This window comes from Leucoraja erinacea, chromosome 6, assembly GCF_028641065.1.
Source record: "Leucoraja erinacea ecotype New England chromosome 6, Leri_hhj_1, whole genome shotgun sequence".
Taxonomy (NCBI): Eukaryota; Metazoa; Chordata; class Chondrichthyes; order Rajiformes; family Rajidae; genus Leucoraja; species Leucoraja erinaceus.
Window position 1 is genome coordinate 58144798 of NC_073382.1, and position 20167 is coordinate 58164964.

The 20167-nt window shown below is 43.0% G+C and overlaps 1 protein-coding gene across 1 annotated transcript in view; it reads right to left on the reverse strand.

Annotated features, from left to right (window-relative positions):
* LOC129698191 (interleukin-1 receptor type 1-like) overlaps positions 1 to 18686 on the reverse strand; it is a 57314-nt gene extending 38628 nt beyond the window's left edge. The window contains exon 1 of the mRNA XM_055637145.1: positions 17990 to 18686. Within this exon, the coding sequence (XP_055493120.1) occupies positions 17990 to 18257 (268 nt within the window). The 5' untranslated portion in view covers positions 18258 to 18686. The remainder of the gene's footprint in view (positions 1 to 17989) is intronic.
* Between the last annotated feature and the right edge of the window lie 1481 nt (positions 18687 to 20167).

Consider the following 20167-nt stretch of genomic DNA (forward strand, 5'->3'; position numbering starts at 1 on the left):
ATGGGTATGTGTGAGTAGGATTCGGGAATATAAATGGATGATTGAGTTGACGCTGACTTAAAACAACTCTGTGAGCTGAATGCCCTCCCGCCATGTTATGAAAATAAAGGAAAGGAAAATGTACTAAAATTGAAAGTTCAATCCACATCATTTTTCATTTGCGAATACTATGCAAAATGAAAGTTTCCAGAGTGAAAGTACATTCAGAGTCAGTGGTTAAGATCAGCATCAGTAGATGTGTTTTTTTTTTCATTCAGAAGATATGATATAAATAGCCATCCCACAGATAGTGCTGATGAATTCAGTTAAAGGTTGTTCTTAACAAATTTTGTGGTGATCTATTGTGTGATTCGCTGACATTGATTTGGGCCACTTATGGCTAGTAATTTTTGGCAGTGATGAAAATATATCATGCTTTTTTCAAATTTGTTGAAAGGTGTTATCATTTATATCCTTCAATTTTTGTAAATGCTGCACTGGAAAATAGAAGACGTTACATCTATATTTCAATTACTTAGTTTTACAAGAAATAAACCGGCTCAATTGTAACACTTGGGCAAGAAGATAATATGTTCAAGTGCTACACCAGTTTTGTACATTTAATTTAATTGAGTTTTGTATCTTGATGCCCTCAATATGTCTTTCATAGGACACCAACGGAGAGACCTTGCAGAGATGCTCTATGCTGCTAACCACATAAAGAAAGGTCATAATTTGGTCATGCACATTGACTATGTTGCTCTCTGATTAAGGCTGACATTTGGCAAGAGAGGAAATTTAGTACAGGCAGAAAGGAAGTCCTTGTTTGTTTTGGCTCCAAAACCTGCACATTATGTAAGCTTGAGACTATAAACATTTAGTCCACTATTTTATTACTAAGTGTGAGTCAGTATTTATTTTAGACAAACATTCAGCCGACTAATAGATAATAAACATAGATAACAAGTTATGGTGAGAAGTTCTAGGCTACTTTATGAGTTAGTTTGTTGACAGGAAGGGTGGCCTGAGTGACCACATCTGCAGAGATGGCTTTATTTCAGATCTTGCTGATGCAGACTCACGGTTGGAAAAAGTATGAATTGTGAATGTTGGGTCTAAACCTTTGCTATATCTTGTGGAAATCGGAACTCTGTAGGTGTGAGTGATGGGGTGTTACAGTGGGTGCACATTTCAGATCTTGCTGATATAGACTTATTGCGTTGCATACACAATTACTCGTAAGGTATTTGATCTTTGGGTCTAACCTCTTGCCACATCTTGTGAAAATCAGAAGAATGTAGGTGTGAGCAATGGTGTATATCCATGCATGCACAATGTTTTTGGCTTGTAGGATATACAGACAATCCAAATAATTATGTGAAATTTGATTTATTTTAGCCATTTATAACCAGACATTCTTAGTTATGTTTTTGAGGACATAAGTGATGGAATTTATAGCAGTTTTCTTTCAGTTCACGTTGTGATCGAGAATTTTGAATGGTCCCCCCATTTCAGGGCACCGTAATGTTTGGGACAGAGCAATGTCATGTAAATGAAAGTAGTCATGTTTAGTATTTTGTTGCATATTCTTTGCATGCAATGACTGCTTGAAGTCTGCAATTCATGGACATCACCAGTTGCTGGGTGTCTTCTCTGATGATGCTCTGCCATGCCTGTATTTAGCTTATGCTTGTTTTGGGGGCTATTCCCCTTCAGTTTTCTCTTCAGCAGAAAAAGGCAATTGGGTTCAGATCGGATGATTGACTTGGCCACTCAAGAAATAACATTTCTTTAGCTGTGAAAAACTCATTTGCTGCTTTCGCAGTGTGTTTGGGATCATTGTCTTGCTGTAGAATGAATCGCTGGCCAATGAGTTTTGAGGCATTTGTTTGAACTTGAGCAGATAGAATGCGTCTATATACTTTAGAATTCATTATGCTACTGCCATCAGCAATTGTATCATCAATGAAGATAGGTGAGCCTGTATCTTCAGCAGCCATACATGCCCAGGCCATAACACCCCCACCACTGTGTTTCACAGATGAGGTGGTATGCTTTGAATCTTGGGCAGTTCCTTCTCACCTCCATACTTTGCTCTTGCCATCGTTACTTGTAAGGTATGTGATCTTTGGGTCTAACCTCTTGCCATATCTTGTGGAAATCAGAAGAATGTAGGTGTGAGCAATGGTGTATATCCATGCATGCACAATGTTTTTGTGCTTGTAGGATATACAGACAATCCAAATCATTATGTGAAATTTGATTTAATTTAGCCACTTATAACCAGACGAGCCCATTATTGCTTTTGATTCTTCAGTCTGAAGAAGCGTTTCGGCCCGAAATGCTGCCTATTTCCTTCTTTCCATAGATGCTGCTGCACCCGCTGAGTTTCTCCAGCACTTTTGTCTACCTTCTATATACAGTGCCCTTCTTAATGTTTGGGACAAAGACCCATCAAGGTACCGCAAGGCTATGTGCTGGGACCCCAGCTATTTACATTATATATTAATGATTTGGACGAGGGAATTGAATGCAACATCTCCAGGTTTGTGGATGACACGAAGCTGGGGGGCAGTGTTAGCTGTGAGGAGGATGCTAGGAGGCTGCAAGGTGACTTGGATAGGTTGGGTGAGTGGGAAAATGCATGGCAGATGCAGTATAATGTTGATAAATGTGAGGTTATCCACTTTGGTGGCAAGAACAGGAAAGTAGACTATTATCTGAATGGTGGCCGATGAGGAAAAGGGGAGATGCAATGAGACCTGGGTGTCATGGTACACCAGTCATTGAAGGTTGGCATGCAGGTGCAGCAGGCAGTGAAGAAATCGAATGGTATGTTAGCATTCATAGCAAAAGAATTTGAGTATAGGAGCAGGGAGGTTCTACGGCAGTTGTACAGGGCCTTGGTGAGACCACACCTGGAGTATTGTGTACAGTTTTGGTCTCCTAATCTGAGGAAAGACATTCTTGCCATAGAGGGAGTACAGAGAAGGTTCACCAGATTGATTCATGGGATGGCAGGACTTTCATATGAAGAAAGACCGGATAGACTCAGCTTGTACTCGCTAGAATTTAGAAGATTGAGGGGGGATCTTATAGAAACTTGCAAAATTCTTAAGGGGTTGGACAGGCTAGATGCAGGAAGATTGTTCCCGATGTTGGGGAAGTCCAGAACAAGGGGTCACAGTTTAAGGATAAGGGGGGAATCTTTTAGGACTGAGATGAGAAAAAACATTTTTCACACAGAGTGGTGAATCTGTGGAATTCTCTGCCACAGAAGGTAGTTGAGGCCAGTTCATTGGTTATATTTAAGAGGGAGTTAGATGTGGCCCTTGTGGCTAAAGGGATCAGGGGGTATGGAAAGAAGGCAGGTACAGGATACTGAGTTGAATGATCAGCCATGATCATATTGAATGGCGGTGCAGGCTCGAAGGGCCGAATGGCCTACTCCTGCACCTATTTTCTATGTTTCTATGTTTCTATCATTTATTTATTTGCCTCTGTCCTCCACAATTTGAGATTTGTAATAGAAAAAAAATCACATATGGTTAAAGTGCACATTGCCAGATTTTACACAAAGAATGATAGGGGCCTGATACGCATTGCCTGGGGTTATAGTGGAGGCAGATATTAGTGGTGTTTAAGAGGCTTTTAGAGAGGTACATAGAAGTGCAGGGAATAGAGGGATATGGATCATGTACAGGCAGATGAGATCAGTTTAACTTAGTATTATGTTTGGTACAAACATTGTTACCCTAAGGGCCCGTTCCTGTGCTCTACTGTTCTATGTTCTATCTGTGTGACGGAAGGAATGGTCGACATTTCAGGTCAAGATCCTGCATCAAGACTGAGAGTGTAGAGGAAGGGTGAGCCGGAGGCTGAATGGTGTTAACAAACAGAAGAGCAAGGGAAAGGAAAGAGGGAGAGCAGTGAGAGGGGGATTTGGACAAGTTCAGACTCAAATGTTACACCTGCATAGACTCCAGGATCTAACAAAATTATGGATGTTGTTTAAACTAGTTGGAGCTTTTCGCTGTCAGAGGAATTATAAGAGAAATAAATCACTCTCTTGAAAAGAGGTGGAGTTAGTGAAAAAAACCCTCAGCTTTTCTGACAGCTGTACATATGACGCAAGGATTGTACATAAAAACTACCAATTCTTTCCCTTTCTAATTACCGAGAATTGCAATATTTCAATTTTAGCTACCCCCTACTGATAAGAGGAGAGCCCATATTTCATAGTGAAATAGCGCAGCTCAGTGTCGTTCACATGCCAGTGCTAAAAACTTTGAAAAGCACTCAACATGCGAGTGCACCCAGTGTAGCTAATTCCGGGGTTGGAAATGTATCGCTATCTCACGTCAATTACAAATGGTGCAATTCTGCCACTCAAAGAACTTTCATCTCCTTAATAGATAACTACAAATTGAAATACCTCTCCAGGACTTGAAACAAAGGCAACGTTACAATTTATTTAGTAAACTCAGAAAGTTACAGGATTCCATCCACAATGATACAAAGTTGCACAGCAGAGATTGATCCCACTCCTAGGCCAACTGCCAGCTATGATTAATAACTGCAACGCATTGTCCTCTGTAAAAAAAGATGCGCGGGTGATGTACGTGTGGAACCTGCCATATGGAATGTATAATCAGGAGTTCCAATATCCCTTCCTATTTGAACATAAGACATAGAAGCTGAATGAGGCAACTTAAACTTCAAACTATCTTCAACGTTTAAGGTTTTCCACCTCAAGTATCATTTCCGTGCCCCATCCTCATAATTCTTGATTTTTCCAAGATCAAAATCTATTGAGTTTGGCCATTTTCATAATTCATAGGAGCAAAAGTAGGTCAATCAGCCCTGAGATTACTCTGTCATTCAATCATGGCTGATCTATCTTTCCCTTTCAACCCCAATGTCCTGCCTTCTCCCCATAATCCTTGACATCCATACTAATTAAGAATGTGTCAATCTCCATCTTAAAAATACCCATGTGCTCTCCACAGCCACCTGTGGCAATGAATTCCACAAGATTCACCACACTCTGACTGAAGAAATCCCTCCTCCTCTCCTTTTTAAAGGTGTGACCCTTCATTCTGAGACTATGCCCCATGGTTGTAGACTCTCCCACTAGTGGAACATCCGCTCCGCATTCACTCTATCCAGGCCTTTCACTATTCGGTATACCCTGACCCAAAATGGTGCTTGTTCATTCCCTCCATGCCTGAACCCAGTTACTCTCCAAGAATGCTGCCTGAAGTTACTCCAGTATTTGGAGTTTTCCTCAAAAATCTGATTTATTTGATTGGATTGATCAATCAGAGATATATTGATCTGTTGTGAACCCACTTCATGCCTTTGCCTCCACAGTTCTGTGTGGTGGAGATTTCCAAAAATTCAGCATCCTTTGAGTAACAACGTTTCTCTTTGTTTCAGTGCTGAAATGCCTATCCCTTATCTTGAAATGTTGTCCAAAATCCATCATACTTTAGCTAATGATAACACCCTCCTCCCATCTACTCGGCCGATCCCTCTATTATACTTTTTTAATGTTGCCATCATTCATTTATCTTCTTCATATTTCAGCCACATCATCTCAGGAAACGCAGACAAATGCAAAGTGCAAGAGGAACTCAATCCATCAGGTAGCATCGCTGGAGAGAATGGACAGACAACGATTCAGGTCAAGACCTGACCTGAAACACCATCTGAACATTCTCTCTATAGATGCTGCCTGACCTGCTGAGTTCATCCAACACTTAGTTTTATTCAAGATTCCAGCATCTGCAGCTTCCTGTCTCTCAGGAAACTCCATGCAGATATAACCTTCAGGCTGACCGCTGGGAAGGAAAAGGCTGTGGTGAGAGACAGGAGCTAAATGATCATGATCATCGACGCTGTTGCTAACATTGTGTGCCCCACCATAGCTAATACTTAAATCCATAAGACTATCAAAACATTATATGGAACCTCCTCCAGCAGCTCATTCGATACAGCTACCACCCTTTGTGTAAACAAGTTGCCCCTCAGGTTCCTATTAAATCTTTACCCCCTCCCCTTAAACCTATATCCTCTGGTTCTTGATCCCCTACTCTGGGTAAAAAGACTGTGCACTTACCCAATCTATTCCTCTCGTGGTCTAATTATGCATCATTCAATTTCACTGATCGTTCTTATGGACCGGTTCTCAGTAAAACTAATATTTGGAAGGGTCCCAAACTTAAATATCACTCATCCTTTTTCTCCAGCGATGCTGCCTGACCCGCTGAGTTACTCCAGCACTTTGTGTCTATCTTCAGTATATACCAGCATCTGCAGTTCCTTTCATCATGAAATACTGTCGTCCTCTCTGTCAGAGTAATGAGTTTGGACACTGTTCAGTTTCTAATTAAAACCATAGCATCAAGTACAATACTTTTGATTTTAATGACATTTGAAAATATCAAGTCAATTATTATTACAGCTATGACCAGACAGTTGCAGGAAGTTGGACTGGTACTTAAAAAAAAAGATATACTGAAGCAATCCTCATACTGAATCTTAAAGGACTGAAAATGATATAATCCCTGATAAGATTTGAAGATCTGGTCAGCGGGGAGCGCTGCGAGCCGGCAGCCCTGCCAGCAGCGTGTTAGTTTTTTCTACTTTTTTTATTTTTTTAGTGTGGCCTAATGTGTGTTTTTGATGTCTCCCTGTGTGTCTGTGTGGGTGTTGGGGGGGGGGGGGGGGGGGGGGGGGGGGGGGGGGGGGGGGGGGGGGGGGGGGGGGGGGGGGGGTGGGGGGGGGGGTCTTCGGTCGCCTCCTTTACGGAGAGGCAACTTTTTCCATGTCGCCTCCCCTATGGCCTAACATCAAGGATCGGTGCAGCCTTTCCTGGAGACGTGCCCGGGGCTTCAGCAGCGGGCGCAGCGGGGACTCTCGTCGCGGAGCGGGCGAGCCCTCGCCGGGGGTCGCCAGAGGGGAGCGCCCCGTTCACTGGCCCGCGGCAGCCTGAAGCCGGTCTGCAGAGCTCCAGCTAGCGCAGCGTCCGCAGCCTGGGGTCCCTCATTGGGGACCCGGGAGAAGAGCTCTGGCCGCTGGCCCTGCAGTCTGCTGTGCTTCTGGCTGTGGTGCGGCAGGGGCTTTAGATCTTCGACCGTCGGCCTGCACCAACCTGAAGCCGCGGTCTCCGGTGGGGAAGCACTGATTCTGGACTTACCTTGTCTACTCATCTGCACGCCTGCAGCGGCGGCTGCGGAGAGTTGAGATCCCAACCATGGGGGAAAATGGAGGAGGACTGGCCAAATTTTGTGCCTTCCACCAAAGTGATGAACGCTGTGGTGGATGTTTGTGTTAAATTTTTATTGTGTTTTTGTGTGTTCTTTATCATAGTACCGCTGTTGGCAAATTCATTTAAATTTAAACAGATATTGATATTGAGATATCCATATTTTCACCATTGATTAGCAAGGCATTTAAGTCTAGAGAGCAGTATTAGTCTGAATTTTATTTTCAATGGAGATGCCAAGATTGAAAAAATGAACAAAGTACAAATGAGAGTAAAGCAAATTTATTGAGCTTGGTAAAACCAAATTCTGTGGTAACACAGCCAGACCACAAAAGTAAATTACTTTTGCATACTTCATTATTTCCATTCCGTTTTACAGTTACTGGAAAGGCCAACTGACCTAAATCTGTTCCCGCATTTCATTGGCAACCAATTTAGGTCAGTTGGCCTTTTGAGCCTGTTTTGCCACCCATGGCTGATCTGTAACCATTCACCTACCTCCATCACAGATTGTACAGTACTTTTGCTGAACAAAAATGATCGTAGAGGATAATGTGAATTATTGAATTAGTGATTCACCAAGCATACAGTGCCCTCCATATTGTTTGGCACAAGGACTCTTAATTTATTTATTTGCCTATACTCCACAATTTGAGATTTGTAATAGAAAACAATCATGTGTAGTTAAAGTGCACATTGTCAGATTCTAATAAAGGCCATTTTTATACATTTTGGTTTCACCATATAGAAATTACAGCAGTGTTAATACATAGTCCCCCCATTTTAGGGCACAATAATATTTGGGACACATGGCTTCACAAGTATTTGAAATTGCTCAGGTGTGTTTAAATGCCACCTTAATGCAGGTATAAGAGAGTCCTCAGCACCTGGACTCTTTTAAGTCAAGACTAAAGATTTATCTATACTCCCAAGCCTTTCCTGACGTCTGAGTGAGGGCTACATGTATATATGTATGTAGTCTGTTTTGTTGTGCTATTCTTATAACAAATGTAAAGCACTTTGGCCAACGAGAGTTGTTTTTTAAATGTGCTATATAAATAAATGTGACTTGACTTGACTAGTCTTTCCTCCAGTCTTTCCATCACCTTTGGAAAATGTTATTGCTGTTTATCAACATGAGGACTAAAGTTGTGCCAATGAAAGTCAAATAAGCCATTATGAGACTGAGAAACAAGAATAGAACTGTTAGAGACATCAGCCAAACCTTATGCTTACCAAAATCAACTGTTTGGAACATCATTAAGAAGAAAGAGAGCACTGGTGAGCTTACTAATCACAAAGGGACTGGCAGGCCAAGGAAGACCTCCACAGCTGATGACAGAAGAAATCTCTCTATAATAACGAAAAATCCCCAAACACTTGTCCGACAGATCAGAAACACTCTTCAGGAGTCAGGTTTGGATTTGTCAATGACCACTGTCTGCAGAAGACTCCATGAACAGAAATACAGAGGTTACACTGCAAGATGCAAACCACTGGTTAGCCGCAAAAATAGGATGGCCAGGATACAGCTTGCCAAGAAGTACTTAAAAGAGCAACCATAGTTCTGGAAAAAAAGTCTTGTGGACAGATGAGACGAAGATTAACTTATATCAGAGTGATGGCAAGAGCAAAGTATGGAGGAGAGAAGGAACTGCCCAAGATTCAAAGCATACCACCTCATCTGTGAAACACGGTGGTGGGGGTGTTATGACCTGGGCATGTATGGCTGCTGATGGTACTGGCTCACTTATCTTCATTGATGATACAACTGCTGATGTTAGTAGCATAATGAATTCTGAAGTGACTGACTGAACTTTATTTATAGAGCACTTTAAAAACAACCACTGTTGCAACGAAGTGCTGTACATGACTAATCATAAACATAAAACAAAACAATAAAAACATTAAAAGACAGTAAAAACAATTAAAAAACAATAGAAACCCTAAAACACGAGCAAAGTCTCATGCAGGGTCGAAAGCCAAGGAATAGAAAAGGGTTTTAAGACTAGTTTTGAAAATGGACAGTGAAGGGGCCTGTCTAATGTGCAAAGGTAGAGTGTTCCATAATGTCGGAGCAGCAACAGAGAAGGCTCTATCCCCTCTGAGCTTCCACTTAGACCTCGGTATCTCCAGGAGCAGCTGATCAGCTGACCTGAGGCACCGAGCAGGAGCGTAGGGATGAAGCAGCTCAGAGAGGTAAGGCGGGGCGAGACCATTTAAAGATTTAGAAACAAATAAAATAATCTTAAAATGAACTCTAAAGTACACAGGCAGCCAGTGGAGGGAGGCCAGAATAGGCGTTATGTGCTCCCGCTTACGTGTTCCAGTTAATGTATAGATGCATCCTATCTGCTCAAGTTCAAACAAATGCCTCAAAACTCATTGGCCGGCGGTTCATTCTACAGCAAGACAATGATCCCAAACAACTGCTAAAGCAACAAAGGAGTTTTTCACAGCTAAAGAAATGTAATTTCTTGAGTGGCCAAGTTAATCACCCGATCTGAACCCAATTGAGCATGCCTTTTTCTGCTGAAGAGAAAACTGAAGGATACTTGGCCCCAAAACAAGCATAAGCTAAATACAGGTATGGCAGAGCATCACCAGAGAAGACACCCAGCAACTGGTGATGTCCATAAATAGCAGACTTCAAACAGTCATTGCATGCAAAGAATATGCAACAAAATACTAAATACTAAAATACTAAACATGGCTACTTTCATTGGTGTGTCCCAAACATAATGATGCCCTGAAATGCAGGGACCGCTCAAAAATTCTCGATCGCAACGTGAACTGAAAAAAAAAACACTATAAATTCCATCATTTGCGTCATCAAAAGCATGACTAAGAATGGTTATAAATGGCTAAAATAAATCAAATTTCACATAATTATTTGGATTGTCTGTATATCCTACAAGCCAAAAACATTGTGCATGCATGGATATGCACCATTGATCACACACTTACATTCTTCTGATTTCCACAAGATACGGCAAGATGTTAGACGCGACTCCGGTGGGCGGTGCGACTCTCGTCAGCAGCGGCCTCTGCAGTCTGTCCGCGTTTATTATTATTTCTGTCTATGTTTTTTATGTAGTTTTGTTTATTTTTTGTTGGGGTGTGTGTGTGGGGGGGGGGGGAGGGGGGGGGGGGGGGGGGGGGGGGACTTTTTAAATCTCTCCCTGCACGGGAGATCCGACCTTTTCTCGTCGGGTTTCCGTTATCGTTGGGGCTGCAACGAGGAGCGGCCTCCAACAGGAAGAGACCGGGGACTCTGATGCCGACGACTCACCGTCGTCGTCGCGGGGGGCTGGCCGAGTCCGGAGCGGGTGGAGCGGTGGGGGAGCGCTGCTGCTCCTGCTGCTGCGGCCCAACCGGAGAGGCGGAGGCTTCAACTGCGGGTCTGTGGACGGCGGCACCGGGAGCCCGCGGGTCCCTGGAGGGAGACCGCTTTTCAGGGCTCTCGCAACGGCGACTTCTCCCGCCCGAGTTGCGGGGTTGAAGAGCTCCTGGAGCGAGGCCTGACATCACCGCCCCGCGCGGCTTGGAATGGCCGCGGGACTCTGCGAGCGCACGCCGGGGGCTCTAACACCAAGACCCGTTGTGCGACCTCGCACCACCCGGCGTGGCTTTAATGGCCGCGGGACAATCGCCATCGCCAGCCGGGGGCTTTGACTTTGGGGGAGGGGGGGGGGGGAGAGTGCAGTGGAGAGATAAGTTTATTTGGCCTTCCATCACAGCAATGTGATGGATGTTTATGTAAATTATGTTGTGTTGTTGTGTCTTGGGTCTATTTGTTTTTAATGTATGGCTGCAGAAACGGCATTTCGTTTGGACCTCAAGGGGTCCAAATGACAATTAAATGTATCTTGTATCTTGTATCTTGTAGACCCAAAGATCACAAACCTTACGAGTAATTGTGTTTTCAACGCAATAAGTCTATATCAGCAAGATCTGAAATGTGCACCCACTGTAACACCCCATCACTCACACCTACAGAGTTCCGATTTCCACAAGATATGGCAAAGGTTTAGACCCAACATTCACAATTCATACTGTTTCCAACTCCGTGAGTTTGCATCAGCAAGATCTGAAATGATGCCATCTCTGCAGATGTGGTCACTCAGGACACCCTTCTCAACAAACATAAAGTAGCCTAGAACTTCTCACCATAACTTGATGTCTATGTTTATTATCTATTAGTTGGCTGAATGTTTGTCTAAAATAAATACTGACTCACACTTAGTAATAAAATAGTGGACTAAATGTTTACAGTCTCAAGATTTTGGAACCAAAACAAACAAGGACTTCCGTTTCTGCCTGTACTAAATTTCCTCTCTTGCCAAATGTCAGCCTTAATCAGAGAGCAACATAGTCAAAGTGCATGACCAAACTATGGCCTTTCTTTATGTGGTTAGCAGCATAGAGCATCTCTGCAAGGTCTCTCCGGTGGTGTCCTATGAAAGACATATTGAGGGCATCAAGATACAAAACTCAATTAAATTAAATGTACAAAATAGGTGTAGCACTTGAACATATTATCTTCTTGCCAAGGTGCAAGTGTTATAATTGAGCCGGTTTATTTCTTGTAAAACTAAGTAATTGAAATATAGATGTAACGTCTTCTATTTTCCAGTGCAGCATTTACAAAAATTGAAGGATATAAATTATAACACCTTTCAACAAATTTGAAAAAAGCATGATATATTTTCATCACATCCAAAAATTACTAGTGGGCCCAAATCAATGTCAGCGAATCACACAATAGATCACCACAACATTTGTTAAGAACAACCTTTAACTGAATGCATCAGCACTATCTGTGGGATAGCTATTTATCATCAGATATCTTCTGAATTTAAAAAAAACTACATATCTACTGATGCTGATCTTAACCACTGACTCTTTCTGAATGTACTTTCACTCTGGAAACATTTTGCATAATATTCGTAAATGAAAAATGATGGGATTGAACGTTCAATTTTTAGTACATTTTCCTTTCCTTTATTTTCAATACATGTTGGGAGGGCATTCAGCTCATAGAGTTGTTTAAGTCAGCGTCAACTCAATCATCCATTTATATTCCCGAATCCTACTCTATCTCGCATACCCATTAAATCGGCATATGTTCTCCTGGCACTTTGCTGCAATAGTCAATTAATCTACCAAACATCACATCTTTAGCATGAGAGAGGAACTCAAGGGGAATCCATGTGGCCACAGGAAGAATATGCAAACCACATGCAGATAGCACGTACTAAAGGGCGACTACAGGCAACTAGGGTGTCGCCACATGGTCGCGGGGTGATGCCTGTATGGGTGTGTTGTCTCCTCAAGTCACCTAAAGGGCCGTAATTTTTTCTTGTCGCCGCTGGAGGACTGTGGGCTTGACGTGGCTTGTCTTCTCCTGTCATAGGTGCTGTTGTAGGTTGTCGCCAGGATAATGCAGGTTGTCGCCAGGTGATGCAGGTTGTCGCTGGGTGATGACGTCGATGAATTCCATTGGCGACTACCTACGTCAACCTGCTTCAACCGGCGACAGGCACTGGCATCAAGAGGAGTCACTTGGAGACTTTTGAAAAAGAAAGTGTGTAGATCCATGTGATCATGCGTATATAGTGCGCAGACATTCACATTTTTTTTGTTAGCAACGGTGAACATCGCAAAATGGCTCCGTGAAGAAGGAAGGCGCAGTTGCTACTGGAAGTAAACTGGGTGATCACATTGTTTCGGCGGCCAACACGACGTGAATTCAGCTGTTGCCGACATGGTCGTTGCTTGTCACGGGTGGACGTAGGTTGACTTCGGTTGTCGCCTGTGTGGTCGTAGGTTGTCGTATGTGTCGTCGTAAGTTGTCATAGGCGTGGTCATAGGTGGACGTCCTACGTCGCGAAGAATTGAGTCGCTGGTTGTCATAGCTTGACGTCAACTAGGTGGTAGGTTGTCGTAGACATTGTTGTCGGGGGTGGGGAGGGTCCAGTAGATGTTTTTTCGGCGACCTGCTACAACTATGCCTGTCGCCGGCAGTCACCAAAGAAAATTGCCTGAGTGGGACAGGCCCTTAATGCAACAGCTCAACTGCTGCAAGACAGTCGCAAGACATTACAAGGCAGTCTTCTGAGTGTCATGAGCCAGGAAAAGCCACATGAGGAATAAACTGGAACTGTACTTACATGTATTGAATCAAGTTATATGATGGGAAATATATGTGCATTCTGAATTGAAATTCCTAGTATAAATGCCCGACAACAAGATTGTTTTAAGTCCAGTCCCACATGGGAAATGCAGTCTCTTACAGTCAAAGTCGCAGCACATTAGTGCAATTTAAATCAACAAATACCCTAACAAAATAACACCAATTATTTCAAGTTCTGTTCCTCTCTTCAGCCACCATTCCTTTATCTCCTGAGGTTAACTGTAAATGACCAGCAGGCCATACAGAATCTCACGGCTGAAATATACAATGAGATCATACTCATCCTTCACTCAATCACACTTTACTGCTCCACTCCATCTCCTCTGAAGTTTCATATCAAATGAATCTATCTTAACACAAGAATACACATACTTGAAATGTGTAAATGATAAATAATGAACCAAACTCTCCTGCAATTTACTTGATTATTATAGGGGCTCCGGGATTACTGTTTACCTAAATTGGGTAGATTATTTGTTTCTGACATAGTAATATGGAGCACAAGACTACAAATCCATTGGAGAGGCTCTTCACGACTTTTATCTCTAAGTTGACTAGAATTTCAATGAATTATCAAAAACTAAATCCTGGTCCAAATCTAAAAAACAGCGTCCTGTTTGTGTAGCAATTTAGATTGCAACCTGTTCTCTTGAGTGTTTTGTGCCTGCCCACTGCATGTCCTTCTCCCTGTGAACTGCAGACTAAGAATACAACCCATTTGGTTCGTATTTGGCTGATCATCAAGGCATGATTCTGTAATTCGTTCTGGAGGAGGTCAGCAATGCAGTTAAAAACAGGAGCAGCCTGTTAATCGAGCTTCCCCATGCTAACTACAGCTCCCCCAATATGTTTACAGTTCCTATAACTTGTTTCAAAGGCAATATATTACATTGACTCAGCAAACAACACAATGCTCGAGGAATGTCAGGAAGGAAACATTCTTGCAAGTATCAGCAAGACCATATTTATTTACAGTGAAGCATCACATAGCTAGATCGGGCTCTTAAAAATAGTTGAGTCAGGGGATATGGGGAGAATGCAGGAACGGGATACTGATTGGGGATGATCAGCCATGATCACATTGAATGGCGGTGCTGGCTCGAATGGCCGAATGGCCTACTCCTGCACATATTGTCTATTTTCTTAGAAGTTTTAAATGTAAATTCACCAGTATTTTCCACGTTTTCTTTGGAAACAAAATATTCAAAATTTTAGCTTAAGATTGGTATTGTGCAATGTTTTAATTGGTGTCAGCAGGATTTCATAAACACAGCTACTAATAAGTAATATCTTGCTTCCCTTTCTCTGATGCATCGTAAGGAAACAAGACTTAAATAAAATAAAATTAAACAGTAACAAAATTAATTGGCTTCATTGTTGACATACTCACCATCTGGTATAATACAATATATCTGTGGGAAAAAGCTTTTCAAATCTGGATCTCATTTCCTCCACAGAAACAGAATTTCCATGTTTACAGATTCAAATAAACATCCTTGATGTTTTTGTTCATGTTCATGTTTTTGTTAAATATTATACAACAACCACATAATATATACCATAGAAGATAACTGAATAGGATTTATTAAAGAGCAAAAGCACTCTCACATGTATAGAGTATATACCATCCAGAAATTGTGTAATTATTAAGAAGGAAACAGAGGCTTTGGAAGGAGTGTATAGTTGTCAGAGTGATGCCTGGATTTCAAGGATGACATAACAGAGTACGTTTTAAATAAACTAGTACTATATTCCCTGGAATATATGTTTAAGAGATTATCTGATCAATGTTTTTCAGATGAAGGAGAATAGAGTTGATGCGGAGAACCCATTTTTGCTGTTTGGAGAGTCGAGAAAAGAAGTCTAAAACAACAGAGCAAATCTTCTATGCATGCAGGAAGACTGCGGAACTTCCAAATTTTGCACTCTGGTCAATTGCAAAATTTAAATCTGGAACTGACAATTTCTTGCTAACCCTCAGTATCAATGTAAACAAGGAAAAGAGGGACCCAGATAACATTAGATCAGAGATCAGCCATGTACAAAGAATGGCAGTAGAGGCTTGATAGGTGAAATGGCCTACTTCTGTGCATATATTCTATTCCAAAGTCAACAAAATTTCTTGGAAATTTTGCAAAGGCACAATCACATTTAAATATTGGATCCAACAGAGCATTTGAACTCATTTTAATTTGTAGTTACATTGCCACCAATGTGAATAGAATAGAAGTTAATTGATAGTCACTCAACTAACACAACTAACCTGGATTCCACTTTATAATCTTTGCTCAGTTAGTGGCCTATTTATACAATGGTGACAGAATTGTAGCTTTTTATATAGTAAATGTTTTGCCAAATCAAAGAAAAGTTCAACACAATAGATCACAGCAAACTGAGAAGATACCTACTACATATTTTCAGCATTCTGGGACTGACCGGAACAGAAAGTCAAGTGCCTATCATATATTAACACAACTTTTACGTTCCCTTAAAGTCAACAGACAAAACAACTGTGACTTCAGTGTACATACCCAACCCAACTGGTTTAACATTGTTATAGGGTGATTTCACTAAAGGTCACTGGAGCGTAGATCCGCACCCACGTGACCAAAATTCTCAAGTGGAGGACACTCGAGGGTTCGGTACATGTTAGTGGATGGGAAAAAACGCATTTTCCCACCCGTTAAAAACATAGAAAACGGCGAGGTTGTGAGCTGCAATTTACTGTGCCAGTCGGGGTGACCGTGAGGCACAGCTACCTAGATTTACAGGAAAAAAAAAAGATAGCAAGTAAGGTAAATTCAAGAGGGAACTGAAGGTGCCAATCCGGCGGAAATGAACAGCCGACATTTGCCGTGGATATTTAAAGGTCCAAAATATCGGGAATTATCGCGTTTGCTCGCTGAATTTATCAAAAGTAAGTTAATAATGCCTTACTTTTGATGAAATTCAGCGAGCAAACGCGATAATTCCCGATATTTTGGACCTTTAAATATCCACGGCAAATGTCGGCTGTTCATTTCCGCCGGATTGGCACCTTCAGTTCCCTCTTGAATTTACCTTACTTGCTATCTTTTTTTTTTCCTGTAAATCTAGGTAGCTGTGCCTCACGGTCACCCCGACTGGCACAGTAAATTGCAGCTCACAACCTCGCCGTTTTCTATGTTTTTAACGGGTGGGAAAATGCGTTTTTTCCCATCCACTAACATGTACCGAACCCTCGAGTGTCCTCCACTTGAGAATTTTGGTCACGTGGGTGCGGATCTACGCTCCAGTGACCTTTAGTGAAATCACCCTATACTGTTGGCTGGAATGGAGGACTATAATTATAAAGGGGATACTGCACGGGCTGGGTTTATTCTCACTGGAATCTAAGAGGTTAGGGATTACCTCGTAAAGGTTTACAAAAGTATAAGAGTCAGAAATAAGATAGTCAGCAATAGCTTTCAAGAGTAGGGGGTGCCTAAAACTAGAGCTCACAGGCTTAAGGTAAGGGGGGAGAAACTTGAATGCGAGAGATAAGATGTTTTCTCCCCCCACAGTTGAATAGTTGATACAATTTGACTTTTAAACAACGTTTAAAACGTTATTTGGACATGTACTTGGATAGCAAATGATTAGAGAAATAGAGCACCTCCTCTTTCCCAGGCTGGGAGCCGATGCCCGCTAGAGCTCCCACAAGGTCTGGCGAAGCTGCCCGTCTCTCTGCCGGGCGAGGTGAGTCCGCGCTCACTCAACATGACTCCTCCATTGGGATATTGCCAATCATAACGTGCTTTTACAAACTGTTTCAAGAATGTTCTCAATAATTAAGCCTCCTTAATAAAATAAAAAAATGTAACAGCCTCTTTGATCATAGGAAATCCCTGCCTGCGGGTCAAAATGAACGTGCAACTTCTTGGGTGGCAGTGTACGTTGTGGTTAGAGTCCTATACTCACTGGAAGTTGGACAATTTTATACTGGACAATTTTTACATTTATCAAGCCAATTAACCTACAAACCTGTAGGTCTTTGGAATGTGGGAGGAGAAACCCCACTAAAGTCACGGGGAGATCGTACAAACTCCGTAATCGGGATCGAACCCGGGTCTCCGGCGCTGCAAGCTATAAGGCAGCAACTCTACCGCTGCGCCACCGTGACCACCGTGCATCACCTTTGGGCAGAGCGCAAGGAGATCAATGCAAAGTGTAAAAGGTGTGTAAGAAGGGTCCCGACCAGAAACGTTACCTATCCGTGTTCTCCAGAGTTGCTGACTGACCCGCTGAGTTCCCCAGCACTTTGTGCATCTTTAGTTTCAATGCAAAGTGTGTGGGGAGGCAGGCGCGCGTGCACCCTCTGGCCAGATCCCGGGGATCCCACCAGGGACCTTCGCTCAACTCTTTCACCACCCGCTGGAAAACGCCAAAACAACCCGCTGTCTATTTTGCTAACACAACGCGCCTCCCATTCACAGCCACTTTGCAAAAAGCACGATGCGGATTCCCTCGGTTCCTCAGAAACACCGGACAACAATTACAATATCGCCCCCTAAACGTTCACTTACCTTGCGCTGCCGGAGCGTTTGTCTCTGCGGGAAAGGGCGAGACTGCAGCCCGGAGCCCCCGTCCGCCGCTGACACGAACGGAGATTTCGCAAGTTTCGTTCCTACGCGTCAGCCGCTGCGCCTCCCCTTTCCCAGGCTGGAAGCCGGAGCTGTCATAGGGTCTGTCGTGGCGAAGCCGCCCGCCTGCCCGCCTGCCCGGGCGAGGTGAGTCCGCCCCCGGTCTGCCCGCTCGCCCCCGGTCTGCCCGCTCGCACTCAACATGACTCATCCATAGGGGTTTCCATCATTGTGCCAATCTTAACATGATTTTACAAACCTTTAATTGCGTTTCACGCGATTTTTCTGCTTGATACTTTTCCCAGTTTGACACAATTACATTTACTTCGGGTTAGAACAGTAAACGCGAGTTAAATAGTCGAAACAAAGGAACTGTAGATAGTAGATAGACAAACACAACGTGCTGGAGTTACTCAGCGGGCCAGGCAGCATCTCTGGAGAAAAAGGATGGGTGAGGTTTCGGGTCGGGACCCTTCTCCATTATTTTTCTCCTGAGATGCTGCGTGACCCGCTGAGTTGCTCCAGCACTGTGTCTATCTCGGTACAAACCAGCATTTGCAGTTCCTTCCTCCACAATGAACTTTCAGATGCTGTTTCCTCAAGGAAAGACACAAAATGTTGGAGTAACTTGGAGTGCTGACAATAGGGTGATTTCACTAAAGGTCACTGGAGCGTAGATCCGCACCCACGTGACCAAAATTCTCAAGTGGAGGACACTCGAGGGTTCGGTACATGTTAGTGGATGGGAAAAAACGCATTTTCCCACCCGTTAAAAACATAGAAAACGGCGAGGTTGTGAGCTGCAATTTACTGTGCCAGTCGGGGTGACCGTGAGGCACAGCGACCTAGATTTACAGGGGGAAAAAAAGATAGCAAGTAAGGTAAATTCAAGAGGGAACTGAAGGTGCCAAACCGGCGGAAATGAACAGCCGACATTTGCTGTGGATATTTAAAGGTCCAAAATATCGGGAATTATCGCGTTTGCTCGCTGAATTTATCAAAAGTAAGTTAATAATGCCTTACTTTTGATAAATTCAGTGAGCAAACGCGATAATTCCCGATATTTTGGACCTTTAAATATCCACGGCAAATGTCGGCTGTTCATTTCCGTTGGTTTGGCACCGTCAGTTCCCTCTTGAATTTACCTTACTTGCTATCTTTTTTTCCCCCTGTAAATCTAGGTAGCTGTGCCTCACGGTCACCCCGACTGGCACAGTAAATTGCAGCTCACAACCTCGCCGTTTTCTATGTTTTTAACGGGTGGGAAAATGCGTTTTTTCCCATCCACTAACATGTACCGAACCCTTGAGTGTCCTCCACTTGAGAATTTTGGTCACGTGGGTGCGGATCTATGCTCCAGTGACCTTTAGTGAAATCACCCTATTGTCCAGGCCATGCATGTTTCTGTTAAGAGTGCAGGGCAAGGCAGGTGGGCTAAAACCCCTGTCCCACCGTACGAGTTCATTCCAAGAGTTCTCCCGAGTTTGCCCTGATTCGAACTCGGAGATTTACGGTAATGGCCACTCTGGGTACTCGGGGCTCTCGTAGATATTTTTCATCATGTTGAAAAATCTTCACGAGTCTTCCCGTGCTTACCTGCCGTTAGCGAGTCTTCCCAAGTACCTGCCGTTAGCGTTACGAGTCGCTAAGAGACGTCCCCGAGCTCCGACGTGCCCGCTACGTACATTCTATGTGCTTACCACGAGTTTGATTTTTTTAAACTCAGGAGAGCTCTTGGAATGAACTCATACCGTGGGACAGGGCCATAAGGAAACTTGGATGATGAAAGAAACCGAGGCTCTGATCAAGAGTAAGGAAGAGGCATGAGACACGTAAAGGCAGCTGGGATCAAGTGTATCCCTGGAGGAATCTCTGATCTTACATACCACACACATCTCCAGATCAGCTCTGATTCTGATCTGGATCTGTGTACGAGATATACAAGATCATGAGAGGGATAGATTGGGAAAATGCTGGAATGAAATATTTGAAATCTTTACAAAATTATTTAAAACAAAACTTCTACCCAGAGCAGAATGGATCATTTTTGGAATATCGGAAGCTAACCCTGAATTAAATATGTTTCAAAAGAACTTACTTAATTATGGGCTAATAATCGGA